Source organism: Bufo bufo, chromosome 5, assembly GCF_905171765.1.
Source record: "Bufo bufo chromosome 5, aBufBuf1.1, whole genome shotgun sequence".
Classification (NCBI taxonomy): Eukaryota; Metazoa; Chordata; class Amphibia; order Anura; family Bufonidae; genus Bufo; species Bufo bufo.
The window spans coordinates 471,899,043-471,924,470 of NC_053393.1; the positions used below are offsets into that span (position 1 = coordinate 471,899,043).

Genomic DNA, 25,428 nt, shown 5'->3' on the forward strand with positions numbered 1-25,428 from the left:
AAGGAGTCCAAGCACAGCTACTTGAATAGTTAGGGGAGGGGTGTTCCCAATTGATTCCGCTAATTCCCGAAATATAATATCCCAAAAAGTCTTAATTACTGGGCATCCCCATAGCATGTGCACGTACCCTGCAGCTACAAAAGAGCATTTCAAGCAACGGAATTCTTTTCCCTCATTACCATACATTTTAGCTAAAAGACTCGGAGTGACATATAACCGGTGTATTATTTTAAATTGAGTCAAGCGGTGCTGTCTTGAAATGGAGGCCTTCTTAATATTTTGATATATTTCCTGCCATTGTACAGGGTTGCATTCCCCTATATCCGCCTTCCATTTGTCTACGCTTTTAAATTTAGTGATCGTGCTATTAATCTCCTATAGATTACTGCGACCCTAACTTTATTTCCTAATGAACTATAACAAAATGATAAGTAGGGAGTGCTTTCCCTGCCCACTTTTCCCCACCGTTGAAATTCTATCCAACACGGGGTCCAGTATGCAGTTAAAGTCTCCACATATTAGTACCGGGCACCGCTCCCTATTGTACATAAAAGTCGTCAACTGGTTCAGGACACTCATTGCGAATGGTGGAGGAATATACAGGAAAGCCAAAACACACTTTCTACCATTCCATCGAGCATAAAGAAAGATATATCTCCCGTCTCTATCAATCAACTGATCCAGGGGGATAAAGTCAATGCTCTGATGTACATATACACTAATCCCTCGGGAGTATGTCGAGAATCCGGAGTGGAACTGATGTCCCGCCCATCTCCTAGTTAGATATTCTGGGATCTCTGGTGAAGCGTGTGTTTCCAATAATGCAACTATTGCTGGAAGATGTCGAATAATCAGGTCAAAGACCATAACCCGTTTTGTTCTGTCTCCCAGTCCACGAACATTCCATGTTATTACTTTATCGTTCATCATGTTATGGAGCTATAAAGGAGTCGTCCGCCGCCCCCCAGAGGCAGCCGCACCCAGGCCAGATCCCCCTCCCTCCAAACACCCCCTCCCAAACCCTCCCCCCCACCCCAATCCTCCACCCCACCCCAATCCTCCACCCCACCACCCCCTACCCACCCCCCCTCCCACCCCCCCCCAGAAGCCAACCCTCCATCCCCCACCCCCTATCCCCCAAACTGGTTCACTGATGCGGAGCATCCTGTCAACCTCTTACATTTCGCCCATCCGTCCATGGGCCGCCCCCACCCTCCCGCCATCCCCGGTAACCCAGCCTCTCCCCACCCCATCTACCTGCGTCATGTTGTCTGTTCTCCAACGGTGTCCAGCCATTCTAGGGCTTCACTAGGTGACTGGAAGAACAGTACACTGTCCCTGTAGACTACTCTAAGTTTAGCGGGGTATAACATGGAGTATTTGATATTGACATCTCGTAGTCTTTTCTTTATGTCAAAGTATTGCCTGCGCTTATTTTGGGTATCTCTAGAAAAGTCAGGATATATTTGTATTGGATGCCCATTAAGACTAATCTCCTTTAGTTCCCTCTTACATCGGAGCACCCAGTCTCTATCACATGAGGATAGTATTCTAATCAGGAGGGATCGAGGGGGGCCGCCCGGCGGAGGCATTCTAAAAGGGATTCTATGTGCTCTCTCGACGCAGAGCGGGGGGGCAACCCCACGAACTCCCAACGTATCAATCAACCACCTTTGTATAAACTCCACTGGGTTTTCCCCCTCTACACCCTCAGGGAAGCCCACAAATCTCAAGTTGTTTCGACGTGCTCTATCCTCCATATCTGTTAATCTCGCATTGCTCCGTTTGTTTTCCCTATCCAAATCGTCTATTTTTATGGTCATCTGTCTCTGGACTGTTTGAACCTCCAATAAACCCGTTTCAACATACTTAATACTGGCCCTAATTTTATTCATATCGTCTCTAATCAACGTTAACTCTGCCTGTAGTGTCTTTACCGTGATGGAAATGTCTGTAACTGATTGGTTGGTTGTATGGACTACCGTCAATATATCTGCCAACTTATTATCTATGGTGTCAAATCTACCCATATCAGGTCTAATATGTTGTTCCACCGCTATCGGTAAATCTCCCTGCATCTCCACTGACTCTCGTCCAGGGTCAGTGGGGTCGTGATTGGTATTCTAATTGATGCTTCCTGAACGACTGGGGTTGCTCCACTTTAAATTATATTACAGACCAGTTGCGTAACTCCTACTTGTTTTTTAATTGCTTTATGCCCTTTCGTGTAAGTTGTCCATTGCCACTGATTCGACCTATGGCTTTGTAGAGATGGTTGATTGGTGGATGATGGCGTCCTCCTGGATTTTTCACTATTTAACCATTACCTACTCCCCAAAAACAAATGAGTAAACAATTCCCAAAAATTTAAAATTTGATATTTATTCAATAACAAGATAAAAGGACATACTGTATTCATACTCAATATACAGGGTGGGCCATTTATATGGATACACCTTAATAAAATGGGAATGGTTGGTGATATTAACTTCCTGTTTGTGGCACATTAGTATATGTGAGGGGGGAAACTTTTCAAGATGGGTGGTGACCATGGCGGCCATTTTGAAGGCGGCCATTTTGAATCCAACTTTTGTTTTTTCAATAGGAAGAGGGTCATGTGACACATCAAACTTATTGGGAATTTCACAAGAAAAACAATGGTGTGCTTGGTTTTAACGTAACTTTATTCTTTCATGAGTTATTTACAAGTTTCTGACCACTTATAAAATGTGTTCAATGTGCTGCCCATTGTGTTGGATTGTCAATGCAACCCTCTTCTCCCACTCTTCACACACTGATAGCAACACCGCAGGAGAAATGCTAGCACAGGCTTCCAGTATCTGTAGTTTCAGGTGCTGCATATCTCTTATCATCTGAAGGAAATCGTCTATGCTGTGAAGATACGAGATGTGCAGCACCTGAAACTACGGATACTGGAAGCCTGTGCTAGCATTTCTCCTGCGGTGTTGCTATCAGTGTGTGAAGAGTGAAATTCTTGTGAAATTCCCAATAAGTTTGATGTGTCAAATGACCCTCTTCCTATTGAAAAAACAAAAGTTGGATTCAAAATGTCCGACTTCAAAATGGCCGCCATGGTCACAACCCATCTTGAAAAGTTTCCCCCCTCACATATATTAATGTGCCACAAACAGGAAGTTAATATCACCAACCATTCCCATTTTATTAAGGTGTATCCATATAAATGGTCCACCCTGTATAATCGTTACTAACATACACAGAGACATCCAATTAACAGCACCACCTGACCTTAAGGCTCCTTTCAGACGGGCGAGTATTCCACTCGGATGCCATGCGTGAGTAGAACGCATTGCACCCGCACTGAATACCGACCCATTCATTTCTATGGGGCTGTTCACATGAGCGGTGATTTTCACGCATCACTTGTGCGTTGCATGAAAATCGCAGCATGCTCTATATTCTGCGTTTTTCAACGCAGGCCCCATAGAAGGGAATGGGGTTGCGTGAAAATCGCAAGCATCCGCAAGCAAGTGCGGATGCGGTGCGATTTTCACGCACGGTTGCTAGGAGACGATCAGGATGGAGAGCCGATCATTATTATTTTCCCTTATAACATGGTTATAAGGGAAAATAATAGCATTCTGAATACAGAATGCATAGTACAATAGCGCTGGAGGGGTTAAAATTTTTTTTATCTCACCTTAGTCCACTTGATCGCGAAGCCCGGCATCTCCTTCTGTTTCCTTTGTTGAACAGGACCTGTAGTGAGCATTAATTACAGGAACAGGACCTGTGATGACGTCACTCCAGTCATCACATGATCCATAACATGATCTTTTACCATGGTGATGGATCATGTGATGACCGGAGTGACGTCACCACAGGTCCTGTTCAGCAAAGGAGACAGAAGGAGATGCCGGGCTGCGAGAGCAAGTGGATTAAAGGGGAGTTAAAAAATTTTAAAAATTTTTTTTAACCCCTCCAGCACTATTTTACTATGCATTCTGTATTCAGAATGCTATTATTTTCCCTTATAACCATGTTATAAGGGAAAATAATACAATCTACAGAACACCGATCCCAAGCCCGAACTTCTGTGAAGAAGTTCGGGTTTGGGTACCAAACATGCGCGATTTTTCTCACGCGAGTGCAAAACGCATTACAATGTTTTGCACTCGCGCGGAAAAATCGCGGGTGTTCCCGCAACGCCCGTGTGAAAGGGGCCTAAATGTCTTACTGATTGCATATAAATAGTGTAATGACAATGCATGAAGGACTAGACCGGTGAAAACTAACATAATGAGCAGGGAAATGCATCCTCTTTAAAGGGATTCTGTCACCAAGTTTTAGGCTATAGAGATACGGACATGCACGGCTAGATCGCCGCTAGCATGTCCGCAATATAACGGTCCTATAGGGCTGTGTGCTTTTATTTTGTTTAAAAAAGGATTTTAGAGATATGTAAATTAGTCTTGTAAGGTGCCCAAGGGGCTATACGAACCTTCCTGGTGCCCAGCCACGCCCGCCTGTTAATCTCGCGATGCGCGAGCTCGCGTATGCGCAGTTCCTTCCCTGAGGCTAATGCCAGCACAGGGAAGGAACACTATACCGTCACTGCGCATGCGCGAGCTCGCGCATCGCGAGATTACGGCAATCTATCGGTGACGAAAGGAGGAGATTCGGAGGACACTAAAAGCGGAGGTGTCACTATTTTTAATTTAAAACTCCATACCTTTCCAGACTGAGTCCACTATTATAGACCCTGATGGACGATATATTATTGTGGTAGGCTACCTACATAATAATTCTGTATGCTTAGTTAACTCTTATGCCCCTAACAATCAGCCTGCCTCTTTCTTTCGTGTCCTGGGGAAATTACCGTACTTGAACAGTACCATTCATCGACACTTATCTGGTGTGGGGATTTTAATATGTCGTTCAATGCCCGACTAGATATGTCATCTCCTGTAGAAGATAAATTTACTTCTAAGTAAAAGAATTGTGTATGACAGGTTGGCTGATTGTTGGAGGGAATATAATGCTCCACAACGTGGCTACACTTATTTCTCCCCTGCGCACCAACATTACACTAGGATAGACTGGATACTAGCCTCAACACTACTTATTGCCCATGTTTTGTATGCTAGGCATGTTCCCTGTGCCTGGTCTGATCATGATTTGGCGTTGACAGAATTTAACTTGGAATCCCCCTCTAGATGTCCCTTTACCTGGAGACTGAACGAGTCCCTTCTAAGGCTACTTTCACACTAGCGTTGTTTTAATCCGGCGTTCAATTCCGACACCGGAACTGCCCGCCGGATCCGGAAAAACGTGTGAAAATGGATTACATTTGAATCCTGATCAGGATTTTGATCACAATGAAAAAATGCATTGGAAAAAACGGATCCGCCATTTATGGACTTTAACTTTTTTTTCACATTTTTCGGGTTTAAGATGCAAAAGCCAGATCCGTTTTGACTGAACACACAGCGCCAGATCCAGCGTTAATGCAAGTCAATGGGAAAAAGGCCTGATCCGGCGTTCAGTCAAAGTGTTCAGGCTTTTTGGCCGGAGGTAAAAATACTGCATGCTACGTTTTTCTGAAGAGCCTGATCAGTCAAAAAGACTGAACTGAAGACATCCTGATGCATCCTGAAGGACTGACTCTCCATTCAGAATGCATGGGGATAAAACTGATCAGTTCTTTTCCGGATTTGAGCCCCTAGGACGGAACTCAGCGCCGGAAAAGAAAAACGCTAGTGTGAAAGTACCCTTACAGATCCCTCTATAACCAACCGTGTATCTGCAGCGCTTAGAGAATATTTCAGTATCAATGTACCCCCTTATACCTCCCCGGCTGTTAATTGGGCTGCGCATAAAGCGGTGATACGGGGAATCATCATAGCTGAAGCTTCTAAACTGAAGAAGGAACGTTCCAAGGTACAGTCAGACTTGGAGTTTAAACTGTCCCGGCTGGAACTAGCTAATCAGAGACAACCTTTCCGTTATCTCATCAAAGCTATTAGAGACACAAAGCTTCAGTTTGATGCGACCATATTACACTGCACTGAGAAAGCAGTGAGATGGACCCAGGCAAAATTCTATAAATTAGCCAATAAACCATATAAAATGCTTGCTGCCAGATTAAGTTCCCAGCTACGTCTTAATACTGTATATCAAATTAAAGATGCATGGATTAGGTTACCTCTAATCCATCTAAAATTTACCAACAATTTCATGCCTTTTATCAGAAACTATACTCCCCACCCACTGACCCTCCTGCCGCTGATCTAACGTCCTTTTCTGCGACTTTGCCCATTACGACTTTATCATTGTCTGATGCAGATTTACTTAATCAGGATTTTTCAGATGAGGAAATAGACACAGCGATAATGTCCCTTAAAAACGTTAAGTCTCTAGGACCAGATGGATTTTCGGCACTGGATTTTAAGAAGTTTAAGGATATCTTAGCACCCCAATTTAAACATCTGTGCAATTAGATTCTCCAACGGGGCGCATTAACTTCTAAGCCTGACAGGGGATTCCTAATGTTCACCTTAAACTATTTACATCCATATTAGCTAAACGCCTTAATCGCTACCTCCCTGCTTTAATACACTGTGACCAAGTGGGATTCATCCCAGGCCGACAAGCACCGGATAATGTGTGGAAGGTAACATAGTAAAATAGGAACAAAGTATATAAGGCCGAAAAAAGACATTTGTCCATCCAGTTCGGCCTGTTATCCTGCAAGTTGATCCAGAGGAAGGCAAAAAAACCCTGTGAGGTAGAAGCCAATTTTCCTCACTTTAGGGGAATAAAAAATTCCTTCCCGACTCCAATCAGGCAATCAGAATAACTCCCTGGATCAATGACCCCTCTCTAGTAGCTATAGCCTGTAATATTATTACGCTCTAGAAACACATCCAGGCCCCTCTTGAATTCCTTTATTGTACTCACCATCACCACCTCCTCAGGCAGAGAGTTCCATAGTCTCACTGCTCTTACCGTAAAGAATCCTCTTCTATGTTTGTGTACAAACCTTCTTTCCTCCAGACGCAGAGGATGTCCCCTCGTCACAGTCACAGTCCTGGGGATAAATAGATGATGGGAGAGATCTCTGTACTGACCCCTGATCTATTTATACATAGTAATTAGATCTCCCCTCAGTCGTCTTTTTTCTAACGTGAATAACCCTAATTTTGATAATATTTCAGGGTACTGTAGGTGCCCCATTCCAGTTATTACTTTAGTTGCCCTCCTCTGGACCCTCTCCAGCTCTGCTATGTCTGCCTTGTTCACTGGAGCCCGGAACTGTACACAGTACTCCATGTGTGGTCTGACTAATGATTTGTAAAGTAGTAGGAATATGTTCTCATCACGGGCATCTATGCCCCTTTTGATGCAACCCATTATCTTATTGGCCTTGGCAGCAGCTGCCTGACACTGGTTTTTGCAGCTTAGTTTGCTGTTTATTAAAATTCCTAGATCCTTTTCCATGTCGGTGTTACCAAGTGTTTTACCATTTAGTATGTACGGGTGACTTGCATTATTTCTTCCCATGTGCATAACCTTACATTTGTCAGTGTTAAACCTCATCTGCCACTTATCTGCCCAAGCCTCCAATCTATCCAGATCCCTCTGTAGTAGCATACTGTCCTCTTCAGTGTTAATTACTTTACACAGTTTAGTGTCATCTGCGAAAATTTATATTTTACTATGCAAGCTTTCTACAAGATCATTAATAAATATATTGAAGAGAATAGGGCCCAATACTGACCCCTGAGGTACTCCACTAGTGACAGTGACCCAATCTGAGTATGTACCGTTAATAACCACCCTCTGTTTTCTATCATTGAGCCAGTTACTTACCCACATACAGACGTTTTCTCCCAGTCCGAGCATTCTTATTTTATATACTAACCTTTTATGTGGTACAGTGTCAAATGCTTTGGAGAAGTCCAGATATACGACATCCATTGATTCGCCGCTGTCAAGTCTAGAACTTACCTCCTCATAGAAACTGATTAAATTAGTTTGACATGACCGATCCCTCACAAAGCCATGCTGATATGGCGTTATTTGCTTATTTCCGTTGAGATGCTCTAAGATAGCATCTCTCAGAAAACCTTCAAACAGTTTACCCACAACAGATGTTAAACTTACCGGCCTATAGTTTCCAGGCTCTGTTTTTGGACCCTTTTTGAATATTGGCACCACATTTGCCATGCGCCAATCCTGTGGGACATTCCCTGTCAGTATAGAGTCCGCAAATATCAGAAATAAGGGTCTGGCTATGACATTACTTAATTCCCTTAGGATACGGGGGTGTATGCCATCCGGTCCTGGCGATTTGTCTATTTTGATCTTTTTAAGTCGCTGTTGTACTTCTTCCTGGGTCAGACAGGACACTTTTAATGGCGAATTTATTTCAACATTCAGCATTTCATCTGACAGTTTATATTCCTCAGTGAATACACTGGAGAAAAAAATATTTAACAGCTTTGCTTTCTCCTCGTCTCTCTCTGCGACTCCCCCCTCATTACTCTTTAAAGGGCCGACACCTTCAGATTTATACTTTTTAACATTTATATAATTGAAGAACATTTTAGGGTTAGTTTTACTCTCTTTGGCAATTAATCTCTCAGTCTCTAGTTTGGCCGCTTTTATTTGTTTTTTACATGTTCTGTTTTTTTCCTTATAGTTTTTCAGTGCTTCCGTGCTACCCTCCTGTTTTAGTGTTTTATATGCTCTCTTTTTGTCATTTATTGCTTTCTTTACAGTTCTGTTTATCCACATTGGTTTCTTTTTGTTTCTTAACCTTTTATTCCCATACGGTATGTACCTCTCACAATGAGATTTTAGGATGTTTTTAAAGATATCCCATTTTGTGGCTGTATTTTTATTTTTGAGGACTTTGTCCCAGTTAGTTAGGCCTATGGCCTCTCTTAGTTGGCTAAATTTTGCTTTTTTGAAGTTTGGTATTTTTGTTCCTCCCTGTAGAAACGCTCTTTTAAATGATAATTGGAAGGTTATTACTTTATGGTCACTATTTCCCAGGTGTCCCCCAACCTGCACGTCTGTTGTTCTGTCAGGTCTATTGGTTAATACTAAGTCCAGTATGGCCGTCCCTCTAGTCGGGTCCTGAACCAGTTGGGATAGGTAATTGTCTTTGGTTATTGCCAAGAATCTGTTTCCTTTATGAGATATACAAGTTTCAGTTTCCCAGTCTATATCTGGGTAGTTGAAGTCCCCCATAATAAGCACCTCATTATGATTTGCCGCCTTGTCTATCTCGTTTAGTAGTAGATTTTCTGTGGACTCTGGTATATTAGGTGGTTTATAGTAAACTCCTATTAGTAATTTATTGTTGTTTTTAGCTCCATGTATCTCTACCCACAGTGACTCCACATGTTCATGTCCCTCACTTATATCTTCACGGAATGTGGGCTTTAGACAGGACTTTACATAAAGGCAAACCCCTCCCCCCTCCCCCTCTCCGGTTTTGACGATCCTTTCTAAACAGACTGTAACCTTGTACATTAACCGCCCAGTCATAGCTATCATCCAGCCATGTCTCAGTTATTCCCACTATGTCATAGTCCTCCTCACACATCACTAATTCCAGTTCACCAGTTTTATTAGTCAGGCTTCTGGCATTAGTATACATACATTTGAGAGGTTTATGTATATTTTTTACCCTACACCTTTCCTTCTGAACTGTTCCAGTCCCACCTTCCATTCCTCCCCCAGTCCCACTACCTTGCCCCCGGTCTCTATCTGCACTATCTTCCCCTTCTATAGTGTAATTACCCTCCCCCCCAGTCCCTAGTTTAAACACTCCTCCAACCTTCTAGCCATCTTCTTCCCCAACACAGCTGCCCCTTCCCCATTGAGGTGCAGCCCGTCCCTACGATAGAGCCTGTAGCCGACAGAGAAGTCGGCCCAGTTCTCCAGGAACCCAAACCCCTCCATCCTACACCAGTTCTTGAGCCACTTGTTAATTTCCCTAATCTCCCGCTGCCTTTCTTGTGTGGCCCGTGGTACAGGTAGTATTTCGGAAAATACTACCTTTGAGGTCCTTGCCCTAAGCTTTTGACCTAAATCCCTGAAATCATTTTTAAGGACTCTTCACCTACCCCTAACTTTGTCATTGGTTCCGATATGGACCATGACCGCTGGATCTTCTCCAGCCCCTCCCAGTAATCTGTCAACCCGATCCGCGATGTGTCGAACTCTAGCGCCAGGAAGACAGCACACTGTTAGGCGATCACGGTCTTTGTGACAGATTTCCCTAGTTGTTCCCCTAATAATTGAGTCTCCCACTACCAGCACCTGTCTTTTCTGCCCTGCTCTCCTGGTCCCCTGCTTACCGGAGCTGACATTCCCCTGACTGGCAGAGGAAGTGTCCGGCTGCGGCAGTGCCGTCCCTGGACTGATATGCCCCTCATCTGCCAAACGTGCAAACTTGTTGGGGTGTGTCAGATCAGGGCTAGCCTCCCTGGCACTCTTCCCTCTACCCCGCTTTCTAACTGTTACCCAGCTAGCTACCTCACTTTCCTCAGCCTCCTCTCTGTCACCCTCCCCCTCATCTACCCCAAAGAGTGCTTGCTCGGTGAGAAGCAAACTCTTTTGCAAATTGTCAATGCCTCTCAGTGTTTCAACTTGCCCGTTTAGAGACTCGATTAGCGATTCCAAATGGGTAATTTGCTCACATCTTGAACAAAGAAATACACCCTGGAACGGCTGTTCCAGGACTGCATACATCATGCAAGATGTGCACTGGACTGCGTTGTCAATTGTGCAACACATACTAAATGGGGATTACACCACAAAAGCAAAAAATACAATACAATGTAGTAATAAGAAACAGGCTAATTGCAGTCCCCCACTGAAGTCCCTGAATCTAAAGTCACTTAATCTTAAGTCACACACTTACGCAACCACGCGTCACGGTCAAACTCGCGTTATATATCTCCTTATATAAATAAAAATGCAGCTCACTACACCAGCCTGGTTTGTTTCCCCTCTGGACTCAAAAAGGCTGTGCTGCTCTTACTGCTGAGTTTTTATAGTCTCCTAATTAGACAGCCACACCCTAATTAGACAGCCACACCCTAATTGCTCACCTGTGCAGCCCCTGGAGAAGGAAAAAAAAAAAAAGTGTTATCACAGCACACAATTAGTCAAACACAGCCACTCATCAATGTCCACAAATAATTTAGCTCTCAGATACTCCCTCACTTAATTTTAAGTCACACACTTACGCAACCACACTTAATCAACCACGCGTCGCGGTCAAACTCGCGTTATATATCTCCTTATATAAATATAAATGCAGCTCACTACACCAGCCTGGTTTGTTTCCCCTCTGGACTCAAAAAAAAAAAAAAGAAAAAAGGTGTGTAACCTTATTCAATGGGCTAATACAAAATCCCAACCTATTTCCCTATTGGCCTTGGATATTGAAAAGGCTTTTGATAGCCTCTCGTGGTCTTACCTTTACAAGGTTATGACCGCTATGGGTATTTCGGGATCATGTTTATGTTCTATACAGACTCTTTATACAACTCCCACTGTGTACCGGCTCAAACTACCCACAGATTCCCTTGTACCTATCCATATTAATCGTGGCACGTGGCAAGGATGCCCCCTTTCCCCGACACTCTTCGCTTTGGCTATTGAACCACTGGCCATAATGATCCATACTAATCTTAACATTTCAGGGGTAGCGATCTGTTCCCGAGAATACAAAGTAAGCCTCTTTGCAGAGGATATGCTCCTTAACATTACAAACCCTTTAACAACATTACCAAATTTATTGGACCGTTTGTCCATATCTGGTTGTTTCTCTGGCCTACGGATCAATACTGCTAAATTGGAGATTTTACATTGTAACACCCCCTCTTCGGTTCAAGACTTAATAAGACTCCACTTCGGTTTTAGAAACCAAGATCCCCATCTACCTTATTTAGGGATTCATTTACCGAAAACTCTTGATAGCACTTTCAAGTGGAATTACGCCTATCTCATCCCTAAACTCTTCCAGGAGCTGCTTACCTGGAACTTCCCTACTATTTCATGGATAGGCAGAATACACACTGTCAAAATGGTTACCTTATCTCAAATACTGTATTATTTCCGTTCTCTCCCTGTACCGATCACAGGTTCAGCACTCAAATCTTTGCAGAATGAAATTTTCTGATTCGTGTGAGCGTATAAGAGACCTCGAATAGCCAGGTCTATTATGTGCTTACATAAGAGGGTGGGTGGATTTTCCGTGCTCCGTCTATACAAATATTACTTGGCAGCCAGGCTGTCTCAATTAGTGTAATTTCATGCACTCCCTACAATGGGTTGTACTTGAATCCAATTTATTGATGCCAGTCTCCCTGTCAGCTTCAATTTGGTCACCTGACATCCCCTTAGGGGTAGTTGACCCTTATGTTACAAAAATTCCCTACCTTATGTTACAGTTATGGAGAAAAGTTTGCTTTAAATATAAACTACAAAGCCTGATCTCACCAATGCTCCCTTCCCTATATTTAGAAACCCCCTATTTTCCCCTGGGTTAACACCAACATCATTTATTTGGTGGAAACATACCAAGCTGCGCTATGTTGGTGACTTCTTACTTAATTCTAAACTCATGTCGAGAGCATACTTTGTTTCTACTTTCCCAACTCCAACGTCTGAATTATTTTGAGTCAACCAAATCTTCAATTTTTTATCCTCCCTGGTCCCAACCAATGGCCTAGTAGACTATACAATGTTTGAACGGCTCTGCAAATATAGAGCTTTAGAGATGGGTATTCTCTCTCTTCTTTATTCTACTTTCAACTCGCTGCAACTTGCTTGGGCTCAAACCACCAACAATTAACAATACTGCTTATAAACTATACTAAAGTATATCCTGATGTCTGCGAGGATTCATATTGCGTCCAGGTGGAGCTCTCCTTCACTTTCAGTGTCGGCAGTTATTAATAGGGTTAATCTCGATGCGTTATCTGAAAAACCTAATGCCACTTTAAATGGCACCAGGGAGCGATACTCGAAGATATGGAATCCATTGTTAAATTGTGCTAATTCTCCTAGCAATATTTCTTGTTCCTTTGATAAAAATGATAAGGTCACCTGTCAGAGAGGTACAAGTGAAGACCTCCCCCAGCATACTGCAGAATTGGAAATCGGGTATTTGAAGGGGGACCGTATAGTATAGCATATAAAACTTAACTTTTAATAGAGTACAAATAAGAGTAAATACCCCTACAAAAACAAACAAACAAAAAACAAACCTCAACCAAGAAAGAAAAAAACATGCTGGGAGTAAACAATCAGCCAACCCAAACAAGGGGGCTACAGTGGTTCTACTAGCAACAAGTGTATGTACTTACATCAACCCTGAAGGGGTGTGTGAGAAGTAAGACTGGTAAAAAATTATTTGATCTTACCAATCCAGTTGAATTGCGTCCTGCAATGTAGCTCAGACATACACTCACCTAAAGAATTATTAGGAACACATGTTCTATTTCTCATTAATGCAATTATCTAGTCAACCAATCACATGGCAGTTGCTTCAATGCATTTAGGGGTGTGGTCCTGGTCAAGACAATCTCCTGAATTCCAAACTGGATGTCAGAATGGGAAAGAAAGGTGATTTAAGCAATTTTGAGCGTGGCATGGTTGTTGGTGCCAGACGGGCTGGTCTGAGTATTTCACAATCTGCTCAGTTACTGGGATTTTCACGCACAACCATTTCTAGGGTTTACAAAGAATGGTGTGAAAAGGGAAAACATCCAGTATGCGGCAGTCCTGTGGGCAAAAATGCCTTGTGGATGCTAGAGGTCAGAGGAGAATGGGACGACTGATTCAAGCTGATAGAAGAGCAACGTTGACTGAAATAACCACTTGTTACAACCGAGGTATGCAGCAAAGCATTTGTGAAGCCACAACGCGCACAACCTTGAGGCGGATGGGCTACAACAGCAGAAGACCCCACCGGGTACCACTCATCTCCACTACAAATAGGAAAAAGTGGCTACAATTTGCACGAGCTCACCAAAATTGGACTGTTGAAGACTGGAAAAATGTTGCCTGGTCTGATGAGTCTCGATTTCTGTTGAGACATTCAAATGGTAGAGTCCGAATTTGGCGTAAACAGAATGAGAACATGTATCCATCATGCCTTGTTACCACTGTGCAGGCTGGTGGTGGTGGTGTAATGGTGTGGGGGATGTTTTCTGGGCACACTTTAGGCCCCTTAGTGCCTATTGGGCATCGTTTAAATGCCACGGGCTACCTGAGCATTGTTTCTGACCATGTCCATCCCTTTATGACCACCATGTACCCATCCTCTGATGGCTACTTCCAGCAGGATAATGCACCATGTCACAAAGCTCGAATCATTTCAAATTGGTTTCTTGAACATGACAATGAGTTCACTGTACTAAAATGGCCCCCACAGTCACCAGATCTCAACCCAATAGAGCATCTTTGGGATGTGGTAGAACGGGAGCTTTGTGCCCTGGATGTGCATCCCTCAAATCTCCATCAACTGCAAGATGCTATCCTATCAATATGGGCCAACATTTCTAAAGAATGCTATCAGCACCTTGTTGAATCAATGCCACGTAGAATTAAGGCAGTTCTGAAGGCAAAAGGGGTCCAACACCGTATTAGTATGGTGTTCCTAATAATTCTTTAGGTGAGTGTATATCCACTCAATGAAGTCTTGGATAATTATGCCTTTGAGGGTACTTGCTGTCACATCCACAGTCGTGCTCATACGTTGGCAGAGGCGGGGCTAGGGGTAGTAAACGGTCTCTAGTATGCCCTGATATGGCTAGTACACCCTAATGACCTCCTAATACAGAGGCATCGCCCTGAAAAGAGCGGCCCCGTCCGGAACCTTGCCCTATTATCAAGGCCCTAGACAACCCTAACTCTACTTATGTAGAAAGGGAGTAAAAACTGGAAAATACTGTGTGTTCCTGTGGCGAGTGATGTCCTGTCTCGCAGGGGATCACCAGGTGAAGAAGCTGTGTCCCAACGCGTTTCATCAAATACTTATATAGCCCCAAGAATCGTCAGGGGACAAGGGGCTGAGAAGTCACAAGGTATGGAAGCGTGCGTATGGCAAAGCTCCAGGATGTCATTAAAAGTGTGGAGGTGTGCATATGGCAGTTCTCCTATGTATGCAGGGACACCTAGTGGTTCCAGTGTCCTCTGCTTGTCTTGGCAGGTTCAGCAGCTTTTCTCGGTGCATTTTAGGGTAATCTAGGGTAGGCATGCTGACGGAGGATTCCCACCATAAGGGGATGCCTCCGGGCTGAGGACTAACTAGGACCTTTGTAGGGAAAGGACCTTGCCTCCCATGGTTATATCCTCGTATATACCTACTTCTGGACCCATTGTGTATCTGAATAAGTTTTTTTTTCTATTTTTCATTATCTAGTTAAACTGACCAATAAGGGTCGTTTTAAGGATATCAATAAAAGTATATTTTTTAAGGGTTCTATGATTATTTTTTCAGTTAGATTCTTATGTTTGTCGGGACTCAGTTATATCTACTTTATCATTGGTGTACCCTTCTTTTTCTTTTTTTCATCATAATTATCCAAGACTTCATTGAGTGGATATATGTCTGAGCTACATTCGCATGATGCAATTTAACTGGACTGGTAAGATCAAACCATTTTTGACCAGTATTACTTCTCACACACCCCTTTCAGGGTTGATGTAAGTACATATATACGTGTTGCTAGTAGAACCACTGTAGCCCCCTTGTTTGGGTTGCCTGATTGTTTACTCCCAGCATGTTTTTTTCTTTCTTGGTTGAGGTTTGTTTTTTGTTTGTTTTTGTAGGGGCTCTGTTCCTTTGATAGCCTACTCCTGGAAGATTTGACTGCTCTCTTCCCTAACCCCCCCCCCCCCCCCTCTTCTTTTTTAAATTTTGGAATGGTAGAGTCACGAGATACGAGCCTTTGCCTTGCACTGCCTTACTTATGCAACTTGTACTGCCTTACTTATGCAACTTGTACCGTAGAGTTTCAACTGTCCTACGTCTGTTATGGTGCTTTTACTTTGTACCTCTTAAAACTGTGTTTCTCTATTTGACATTATCTAACGTTATTACAGATAAATAAGTTTATTTATTATGTACTTACATAAATGCTGTGTACATGTGTACTATTTCTGGCTATTATACCAATAAATATGCTTTGAAACATAGTTATATAGTTTGCACATTTTCTATGTTTTTGTGTACTTACTCATTCAGAACACATGAGCTGATTCACTGTTAATCTGGTGCTGGCACTAATTTTGTCAGGTGGCTGAGTTAAAGGGATTCTGTCACCTGGATTTAGCCTATAGAGCTGCGGACATGTGCTGCTAGATCGCCGCTAGCATGTCCGCAATATACATTCCCCATAGCTTGCTGCTTTTATTGTGTCAAAAAAACGAGTTTATATATATGTAAATTAGGCAAGTAAGGAGCCCAAGGGGCTGTTACTAACGTTTCTGGAGCCCAGCCACATCCACTGTGAAGGAGCCCAGCACCGCCCGCATCTCCGAATCTCCTCCTTGCTCCCCAAGGTCACCAAGTTAGATAGCTACAGGTACATAGAATGGAGCTTTCCATTCCATTCTAACCCTCCTCTGTAGAGGAGTGGGCGAGTCCCACTTCCTGCAGGAAGGGTGGGGACCAGTTAGAGGTCAGTCGTAGCTTACCCCAAGCTAGGTGAAGGTGTGCAGGCCCACTTCTCTTCGGGACATGCCCAAGCCAAGCCAGCCAGAGCATCCTAAGCTCAGCTAGACATGGAGGCCAAAGCTTAGAGCCTCAGAAGCCAGGAAGAAGTTCCTTGGTATAACTTAAGAGACAGACTACAGAGAGAAGTTGCAACATACAGCAAAAGCTGAGTCATACAGTCAGCCTGTCAGTACAGCAGAGCCAGAGAGAAACAGATGTAACAGAGTTGAGTTTGCCTGCCAGAGTTTTAATGCTAAAGCCTGCTGGGACCAAGACAAAGTTTGAAGATTGTTTCTGATGAACGTTTACCAAAGTAAAGCTGCTATTCAACTTCATCACAAGGTCAGGACTCAATTATTTCTTCGAACTCCTCAAATATACCCCCCGTATTTGCTACTTCGGAGCCAACGCCTGGGGTCCAGTCGTATCCAGGTAGAAGCACCATGACACAAAACATTTTGGGCCACCCTATACCACTCGTTGCAAGATACTGTGTCAGTTGGAGAGTCTGATTGCTGGTCACATGACATAGCTGGGGATCAGAAGGGAGGTTATAACTTACAGTCAATGGTAACAAAATTACATTTACTACAGATTACATAATGTACCTTTCTAGCAGGTCAGAAAATATTTTTTTTTTGCGGGAGCTCTTCTTTAAAGGGTTTCTGTCACCTGAAAAATGGGTATTAAGCTGGCTGACATTATCGATGTGCTAATGTCAGCTGAACATAACTATATTAGTGCCATCTCACTGCCTGCCGCCGTTATTGAGGGGTTAACTGCCGCTGATGTGCTGCCAGTACCCGCCTCCTGTATTAAGGGTTAATTATCATTGGTGGCGCAGTGCGCCCGCCCCACTCAATCCCCCCAGTATTATAATTATTGGTGACAGTGGCCACAGGGTCCCCTCTCCCCTCCTCCTCATTGGTGGCAGTGGCCACAGGGTCCCCTCTCCCCTCCTCCTCCTTGGTGGCAGTGGCAGCTTCTGATCGGAGCTCCAGCAGTGTAATCGCGGGGCTCCGATCAGTTACCATGGCAGCCAGGGCGCAACTGAAGCCCTGGCTGCCATGGTAATCTCCCTGCTGCTGTGTGCACTATGCACAGAGCAGCAGGGAGAGTGTGAGATCCTAATCACTCTAATAGAGCTCTATTAGGGTGAATAGGACAAGGGATTAGAAGATCCCAGGATAGTTATTAAATAAACTGTAAAAAAAAAAAAAAAAATGGAAAAAAAAACACACCAAAATATTAAGTATAAATCACCCCCTTTTCCAATTTTACATATAAAATATACAAACAATAAATAAATAAACATCGCCACGTCCGAAAAGTCCAAACTATTAAAATATTTAAAAAATCTGCGCGATTCGCCATTTTTTAAAATGCGGAATGCACGTGGCTTTTTTGCTTTATTTTTTTCACGTGGTATCGAATGGTATCGAGTATAGCAATACTTTTTTATGGTATCGAAACCGAATCAAAAATTTTGGTATCGCAACAACTCTAGTCTCTATACAGCTGACATGGGGCATACACATGTAGTCATGCAGTGCTGAGGACCTTTAGTTCTCCGATTGACCAATCTGACTGTAAATGAACAGAAACTGCTCTTTTCTATATATATTAACAGTTTCTCATTTGCCTGATGTGTGTATATATAAAAAGACTCACCAGTACTGAAGATGAAGGAACAACAGAGCCCAACTTCTCTTTGAGGTTGGGTGCACACGCATTCAGACATGTGTCATTCCACGTCTTTTCATGAATGTCTAGTAAGTTCATTCCGGATCCTGAAAAGGTTATCATTATTATGACTACAGACACTTTTACTGATATTAGTACCATAGAGTAGATAGGCAGGACTATACTACAAATGTATTAATCATGCCTCACTCCCAAGTCTAGTCTACAGTCGTGGCCAAAAGTTTTGAGAATGACACACACATTAGTTTTCACAAAGTTTGCTGCTAAACTGCTTTTAGATCTTTGTTTCAGTTGTTCCTGTGATGTAGTGAAATATAATTACACGCACTTCATACTTTTCAAAATTTATGCAAATAGTCAGTATTTGCAGTGTTGGCCCTTCTTTTTCAGGACCTCTGCAATTCGACTGGGCATGCTCTCAATCAACTTCTGGGCCAATTCCTGACTGATAGCAGCCCATTCTTTCATAATCACTTCTTGGAGTTTGTCAGAATTAGTGGGTTTTTGTTTGTCCACCCGCCTCTTGAGGATTGACCACAAGTTCTCAATGGGATTAAGATCTGGGGAGTTTCCAGGCCATGGACCCAAAATGTCAACGTTTTGGTCCCCGAGCCACTTAGTTATCACTTTTGCCTTATGGCACGGTGCTCCATCGTGCTGGAAAATGCATTGTTCTTCACCAAACTGTTGTTGGATTGTTGGAAGAAGTTGCTGTTGGAGGGTGTTTTGGTACCATTCTTTATTCATGGCTGTGTTTTTGGGCAAAATTGTGAGTGAGCCCACTCCCTTGGATGAGAAGCAACCCCACACATGAATGGTCTCAGGATGCTTTACTGTTGGCATGACACAGGACTGATGGTAGCGCTCACCTTTTCTTCTCCGGACAAACCTTTTTCCAGATGCCCCAAACAATCGGAAAGAGGCTTCATCGGTGAATATGACTTTGCCCCAGTCCTCAGCAGTCCATTCACCATACTTTCTGCAGAAAATCAATCTGTCCCTGATGTTTTTTTGGGAGAGAAGTGGCTTCTTTGCTGGCCTTCTTGACACCAGGCCATCTTCCAAAAGTCTTTGCCTCACTGTGCGTGCAGATGCGCTCACACCTGCCTGCTGCCATTCCCGAGCAAGCTCTGCACTGGTGGCACTCCGATCCCGCAGCTGAATCCTCTTTAGGAGATGATCCTGGCACTTGCTGGACTTTCTTGGACGCCCTGAAGCCTTCTTAACAAGAATTGAACCTCTATCCTTGAAGTTCTTGATGATCCTATAAATTGTTGATTGAGGTGCAATCTTAGTAGCCACAATATCCTTGCCTGTGAAGCCATTTTTATGCAACGCAATGATGACTGCACGCGTTTCTTTGCAGGTCACCATGGTTAACAATGGAAGAACAATGATTTCAAGCATCACCCTCCTTTTAACATGTCAAGTCTGTCATTTTAACCCAATCAGCCTGACATAATGATCTCCATCCTTGTGCTCGTCAACATTCTCACCTGAGTTAACAAGACGATTACTGAAATGATCTCAGCAGGTCCTTTAAAGGGTTTCTATCACTTCGTATGACATAATTAGCTGTCAGACACTAGCGATCTGCTAGTGTCTGCTCTGGCCAACCATCCTACTATAATCACTTGTGGGGCAGCGGTTTTGCTAAAAAACTAACTTTTATAAATATGCTAATGAGCCTCTAGGTGCTATGTGGGCGTCATTAGCACCTAGAGGCTCCGTCTACCTTCATACACAGCCGCCACCCAGCGCGTCCCTCCAGCCCGCCCATCTCCTCCTCCGTGTGACGCAGCGGACGAGTTCTCGCGCATGCGCCGTGCGCGGCTGTATTCGGTGCATTTGAGATCTCAGCTCGGAGCGGTCAGACATTCAATGCGCATGCGCGGCTGTATTCGGCGCATGCGCATTGAATGTCTGACCGCTCCGAGCTGAGATCTCAAATGCGCCGAATACAGCCGCGCACGGCGCATGCGCGAGAACTCGTCCGCTGCGTCACACGGAGGAGGACATGGGCGGGCTGGAGGGACGCGCTGGGCGACGGCTGTGTATGAAGGTAGACGGAGCCTCTAGGTGCTAATGACGCCCACATAGCACCTAGAGGCTCATTAGCATATTTATAAAAGTTAGTTTTTTAGCAAAACCGCTGCCCCACAAGTGATTATAGTAGGATGGTTGGCCAGAGCAGACACTAGCAGATCGCTAGTGTCTGACAGCTAATTATGTCATACGAAGTGATAGAAACCCTTTAATGACAGCAATGAAATGCAGTGGAAAGTTTTTTTGGGGATTAAGTTAATTTTCATGGCAAAGAAGGACTATGCAATTCATCTGATCACTCTTCATAACATTCTGGAGTATATGCAAATTGCTATTATAAAAACCTAAGCAGCAACTTTTTCAATTTCCAATATTTATGTAATTCTCAAAACTTTTGGCCACGACTGTACAGTCTAAATTGCTAATCTCCCTAAATCTAGGAATCTTCCATTATAAGGCCTCATGCACATGGTTATTTTACTCTGTTTTGTATGCCGATTCCATAGGGCTCGTATGGTAGTGCCTAGGGCCTATCTACTCTACCTTTGTATGCTTCTTATAACATACAGAGGATTCACAGAGAAACCAAAAAGTGGCATGTTTCATCTCATGTCATATATCTGGGAGTATGTAGCCTCCCCCAGAAACATGCACACGCGGCCTTAATTAAAGAACACCTATCACCACAAAATGCACAGCAGTCTGTAGGTAGCATGCTATAGAGCAGGAGGAGCTGAGCAGATTGGTATATAGTTTTATGAGAAAAGATTTAATAAAACTTTAAATCTCCTGTGTACAGCTATCAGTGACTGACAGTTATTATTATATAGAGAATGCTATAAATCACTGATAAGACAGCCCCGTGTATAACTAAAGTAAAAAAATAAATCTGAGATATTAATTTATAAATTGCAAGTTTTACTGAATCTTTTTCCACAAAACTATATATCAATCTGCAGGGGTGGATTGGCAATGTACCTCTCCAGGAAGATTCCCGGTGGACAGACTGCCTTGACTATGCAGAGGGTAGCCGGCGCCACTTCACACATGTGGCTTTGGCATTATAATGATAACGACAGCGCAGCCATCTGCAATGCACAGGACGCTGGCAGCTTGCAATGCGTATTGAAGAGAAGGCACTAGCACTGCTGCACTGCCAGCCCCAAAGGCACATGTGAAGTGAGGCCGGGCACTGGGCCTGCTGTGCTGTCATTATCACGTGTCAGTGTGGGGTGACCAAGAGGGCGTAAATACTCCGGGGGCACAAAGGGGGAATAACTACAGTGTGGGAACACTAAGTGTACACGGCAGGACTGGGCATTGGGCACAGTCTGAGGTGTGACTTAGTATTAAAAAAATTGCTGCGGTGTGCTATTATCCCTCCTTGGTATTTTTAACAGTTGTGAGGTATGCTGTGTAATTGAGTGTCTTGTGTGAACCATGCCTAACAGTTTGCTGACCCCGCCTACTTGGCTTGGTTCCTCCTTCTACCAGTTTGGCCCCACCTACAACATGGGGCCATATTTACTTTTTATTTTTTTCTAGGGCCACTTTGAGTTCCCAAACTTCCCCTGTTAATCTGCTCAGCTCCTCCTGCTCTATAATATGCTACCTCCAGATTGCACTGCATTTTGTGGTGACAGGTCTTCTTTAAAAAAGTTGCATTTAAATGAACTGGTAACTAAGAAGTGACAGTGCTAGATACTAATCAAAGGTATTGAAATCCTGATGAGGATGATCCAGTTATCACATAATATTCATTGAACCGCTGCTCATCAATTGCACCCTCCTAATTGGTGTTAATTCTATTCAGAACACTGTGTAACAGGGCAACCCTTTAACTAGTCTGTCTTCACTGGGGCAGATTTACTAATCCTATAGATGGTGTAAACAGACAGGCTGTCTAGACCTGCACCAGTGGCTCAGGCTGGATAATAAATGTGGTGCAGGGATGGACACTTTTGTCTAACTATATGACCAACTATTGATTGGATTACTTTGAGACCGAATTTTACACCTAAATTGTGGTGCAATTTTGGTGCAAAATGGCTCATCTTAGGTCATGCCCACTTTCCTGCAAAGTTACATCCCTTTCTGAAAAGTCTGCCCCCTTTTTGAGCAAGTCAGAAAAGTTGTGAAAACCCTGTATAGGAAACCATTCTGATAATTGCTTCCACTCGAGGAGGGCAAGTGGTGGCGTATATAGATACTCTAAATCTAATAGGAATGTTAGGGATGGTTTTGGTAAACTGATATCCTGTAAATTATTGGTCACTGTCTGTACTTATTATACAATGTTTTATTTTCTTATGTTAAAAAAATTAAATAAAAATCTATCAGATCCCAATTTTTTTTTAGCTGCATCAATTTGCACCATTTTTAGATAGTTTCTAGGCGCCAACACATTAGTGAATCTGGGCCACTCTGTATTGCCACTCAATATTAAATATGAGATGGCAACCACTTACCATCACTGTAATCTATAGGTGCATAATCCCCAATAAACAGTGAAGCTGCAAAACTGCTGACCAAGGAAATTCTCTGTAAAAAGAAAAAATGATTGTGTCAAGTTCAGAAGAAGAAAAACTGAAAAAAGTATTCACGAACATGCACCAATAGCAATCACGTATATAAAAGATGAGGAATTTGTACTATACATTAATGAACAATCTAAAACATAAAGGTGAAACTCGAAAAATTTGAATATCGTGCAAAAGTCCATTTATTTCAGTAATGCAAATTAAAAGGAATTGCATTAATGCGGCTTAAAATTAGCAATTTGACCAAACCAAATGTGTACGGCTAAGTCAGGACAGATAGTTGTTGGCCGATCTATTCGGCTGACAGCTGTTGAATGTGAATAGCCGCCTCAGATGATGCTATAGGGTACTCTAGTATCTCGCCTCTCCCATGTCACAACCATAGGCTCCAGATTTTTCTGAAAAATTTGGTGAATTTATTTGCTGCATGTGAATTTAAAAAAATGTATTCAATTTTGCTTTCTGTTTTTTCTAAATATTCTTTTTTTTTTTTTTACAGAATATTAGTCGAAAAACATAACATCAATTGAGTGAGGGTCTATTCATGGGTCCGCAAAAAAATAAAACAGGTCCTATTCTTGCCCGCAGACACAGACAATAAAAGGCATATCTATTGTAGTGCAAGCCATGTGCAGTCTGCAAAATGCGGAATGCACATGGCCCGAGTCCGTGTTTTGCGAATTCGCAATTTGTGTACGTGTGAATGGACCCTAATTGTGATATACTGGATGTCCCCCCCTCCCACCCACAATCATTGTTCTGTTCCAGTATCTTGCATTATGTATTGGTATGCTCCTTTCTACACCCCCCCCCCCTTGTTTTCAGGCTTCAGGCTTCTAGTTAGTTTAGCCTAGCCACTCCCTGTTTTCCCAGTGATGCCTTGCTCACAGTGTGCTCAGCTTTCTGAGTAGCAGCATCATCTTCTGAGTTAGGAGTTATTGTTGGCATAATTAAAAGGCTACACTTGATTAACGCCTGGGTGTCTGATGCGTAAGCTGTAAGCTGAGAAAGTCAAATTCAACAAGTCACTCCCATGCGCATAGAGGTTGCTCTACACAGGTGCGTGATTGTATATAGCTGACTTTTGAAACGCCACACTCATTATTACCTGAACTAAAACTGCTTTTTTACAGTCTTTTGTTCACTGCCACCACTGAATCTCTGCATTGGTTTATAACTGGAACATCTGTAGATCCTGTGGCCATCAGAACCACCACAAGGCTATTCTTCATGGCTCAGAGAAACTCCCAGCAAGCAGCCAAGGAAGCAGAAACCAAATGACTTCAAACATATGAAGCTCAAAATGATGTGCAAGTCAGTACTAACCTGCCCTTTATTTTCCTTACCGTTTGCTGCTTTTTATTAGCTCCATTAGGCCTCTTTCACATGAACGATACAGATTGGCTCAGGATGCGTTCAGTGAAACTCGCACCATTTCGCAAGCAAGTTCAGTTTTGTCTGCAATTGTGTTCAGTGTTTCAGTTTTTCCATGCGGGTGGAATCAGTTTTGATGCGTTTTCCACGCAAGTGAAAAAAACTGAAGCTTTACAAACATCTCCTAGCAAACATCAGTGAAAAATGCATTGCCATCGAACTACAATGCGTTTTTACTGAAGCCCGATTCACTTCTATGGGGCCAGAAATGGTTGAAAAACGCAGAATATAGAGCATGCTGCGATTCTCACACAACGCAGAAATGATGTGTGGAAAAACAACGCTCATGTACACAGACCCATTGAAATGAATGGGTCAGGATTCAGTGCGGGTGCTATGAGTTGACTTCACGCATTGCACCCGCGCGGAAAACTCGCTCGTGTGAAAGAGGCCATAGAGCAGAGCTGAGATCGGTGACTTCAGATCAGCTACATTGCCTACCGGGAGTCAGGAGTAGTCGTAGACACACCCCCTGCTCATCATTGGTGTTCCCTCCCTCTCTCTGCTGCTCTGCCTTATCGGATTGGCTGCTATAAACACAGGCTCACCAGAAAGTCGGCGGATGGAGAGTTGATTTCTATTATAGCAAGAATAGACCTCTGAACCAGCAGTGGAAAAAAAATATGATTATGAAGTAATACCGTATTTGAATAGACCTGAGTAAGGAGGAGCCTCGAAAGCCACGCCATAGTGGAACTTAACAAAAGCGCCCCTCTAAACAATTTGTACATTTTTTTTTTTTTTTACCTTTATCTGACAGCTGCCCAGCCATTCAGATTATGTGCATATTTCAGTTTTTTCAAGCACTAGTTCACACTTGCAAGTCAATTGCCATCACTCCTATGTGCGCTTGCACAGTAATGGATGTATCTAGGTGCAATAACTGCATGAATTCCTTTTTACTCAAAGGGCTGATTTATGACCATGGATGCCAACGCAAACAACCCACAGCAGCTAAGTGTGAAAAGGCTGGAG

At 43.2% G+C, this 25,428-nt stretch overlaps 1 protein-coding gene across 1 annotated transcript in view; it reads right to left on the reverse strand.

The window, feature by feature from the left end:
* XYLB (xylulokinase) overlaps window positions 1–25,428 on the reverse strand; it is a 298,115-nt gene that overhangs the window by 216,791 nt on the left and 55,896 nt on the right. The window contains exons 8-9 of the mRNA XM_040434104.1: window positions 22,948–23,020; window positions 18,401–18,519 (exon numbers count right to left, since the gene is read on the reverse strand). Of these exons, the coding sequence (XP_040290038.1) occupies window positions 18,401–18,519; window positions 22,948–23,020 (192 nt within the window). The remainder of the gene's footprint in view (window positions 1–18,400; window positions 18,520–22,947; window positions 23,021–25,428) is intronic.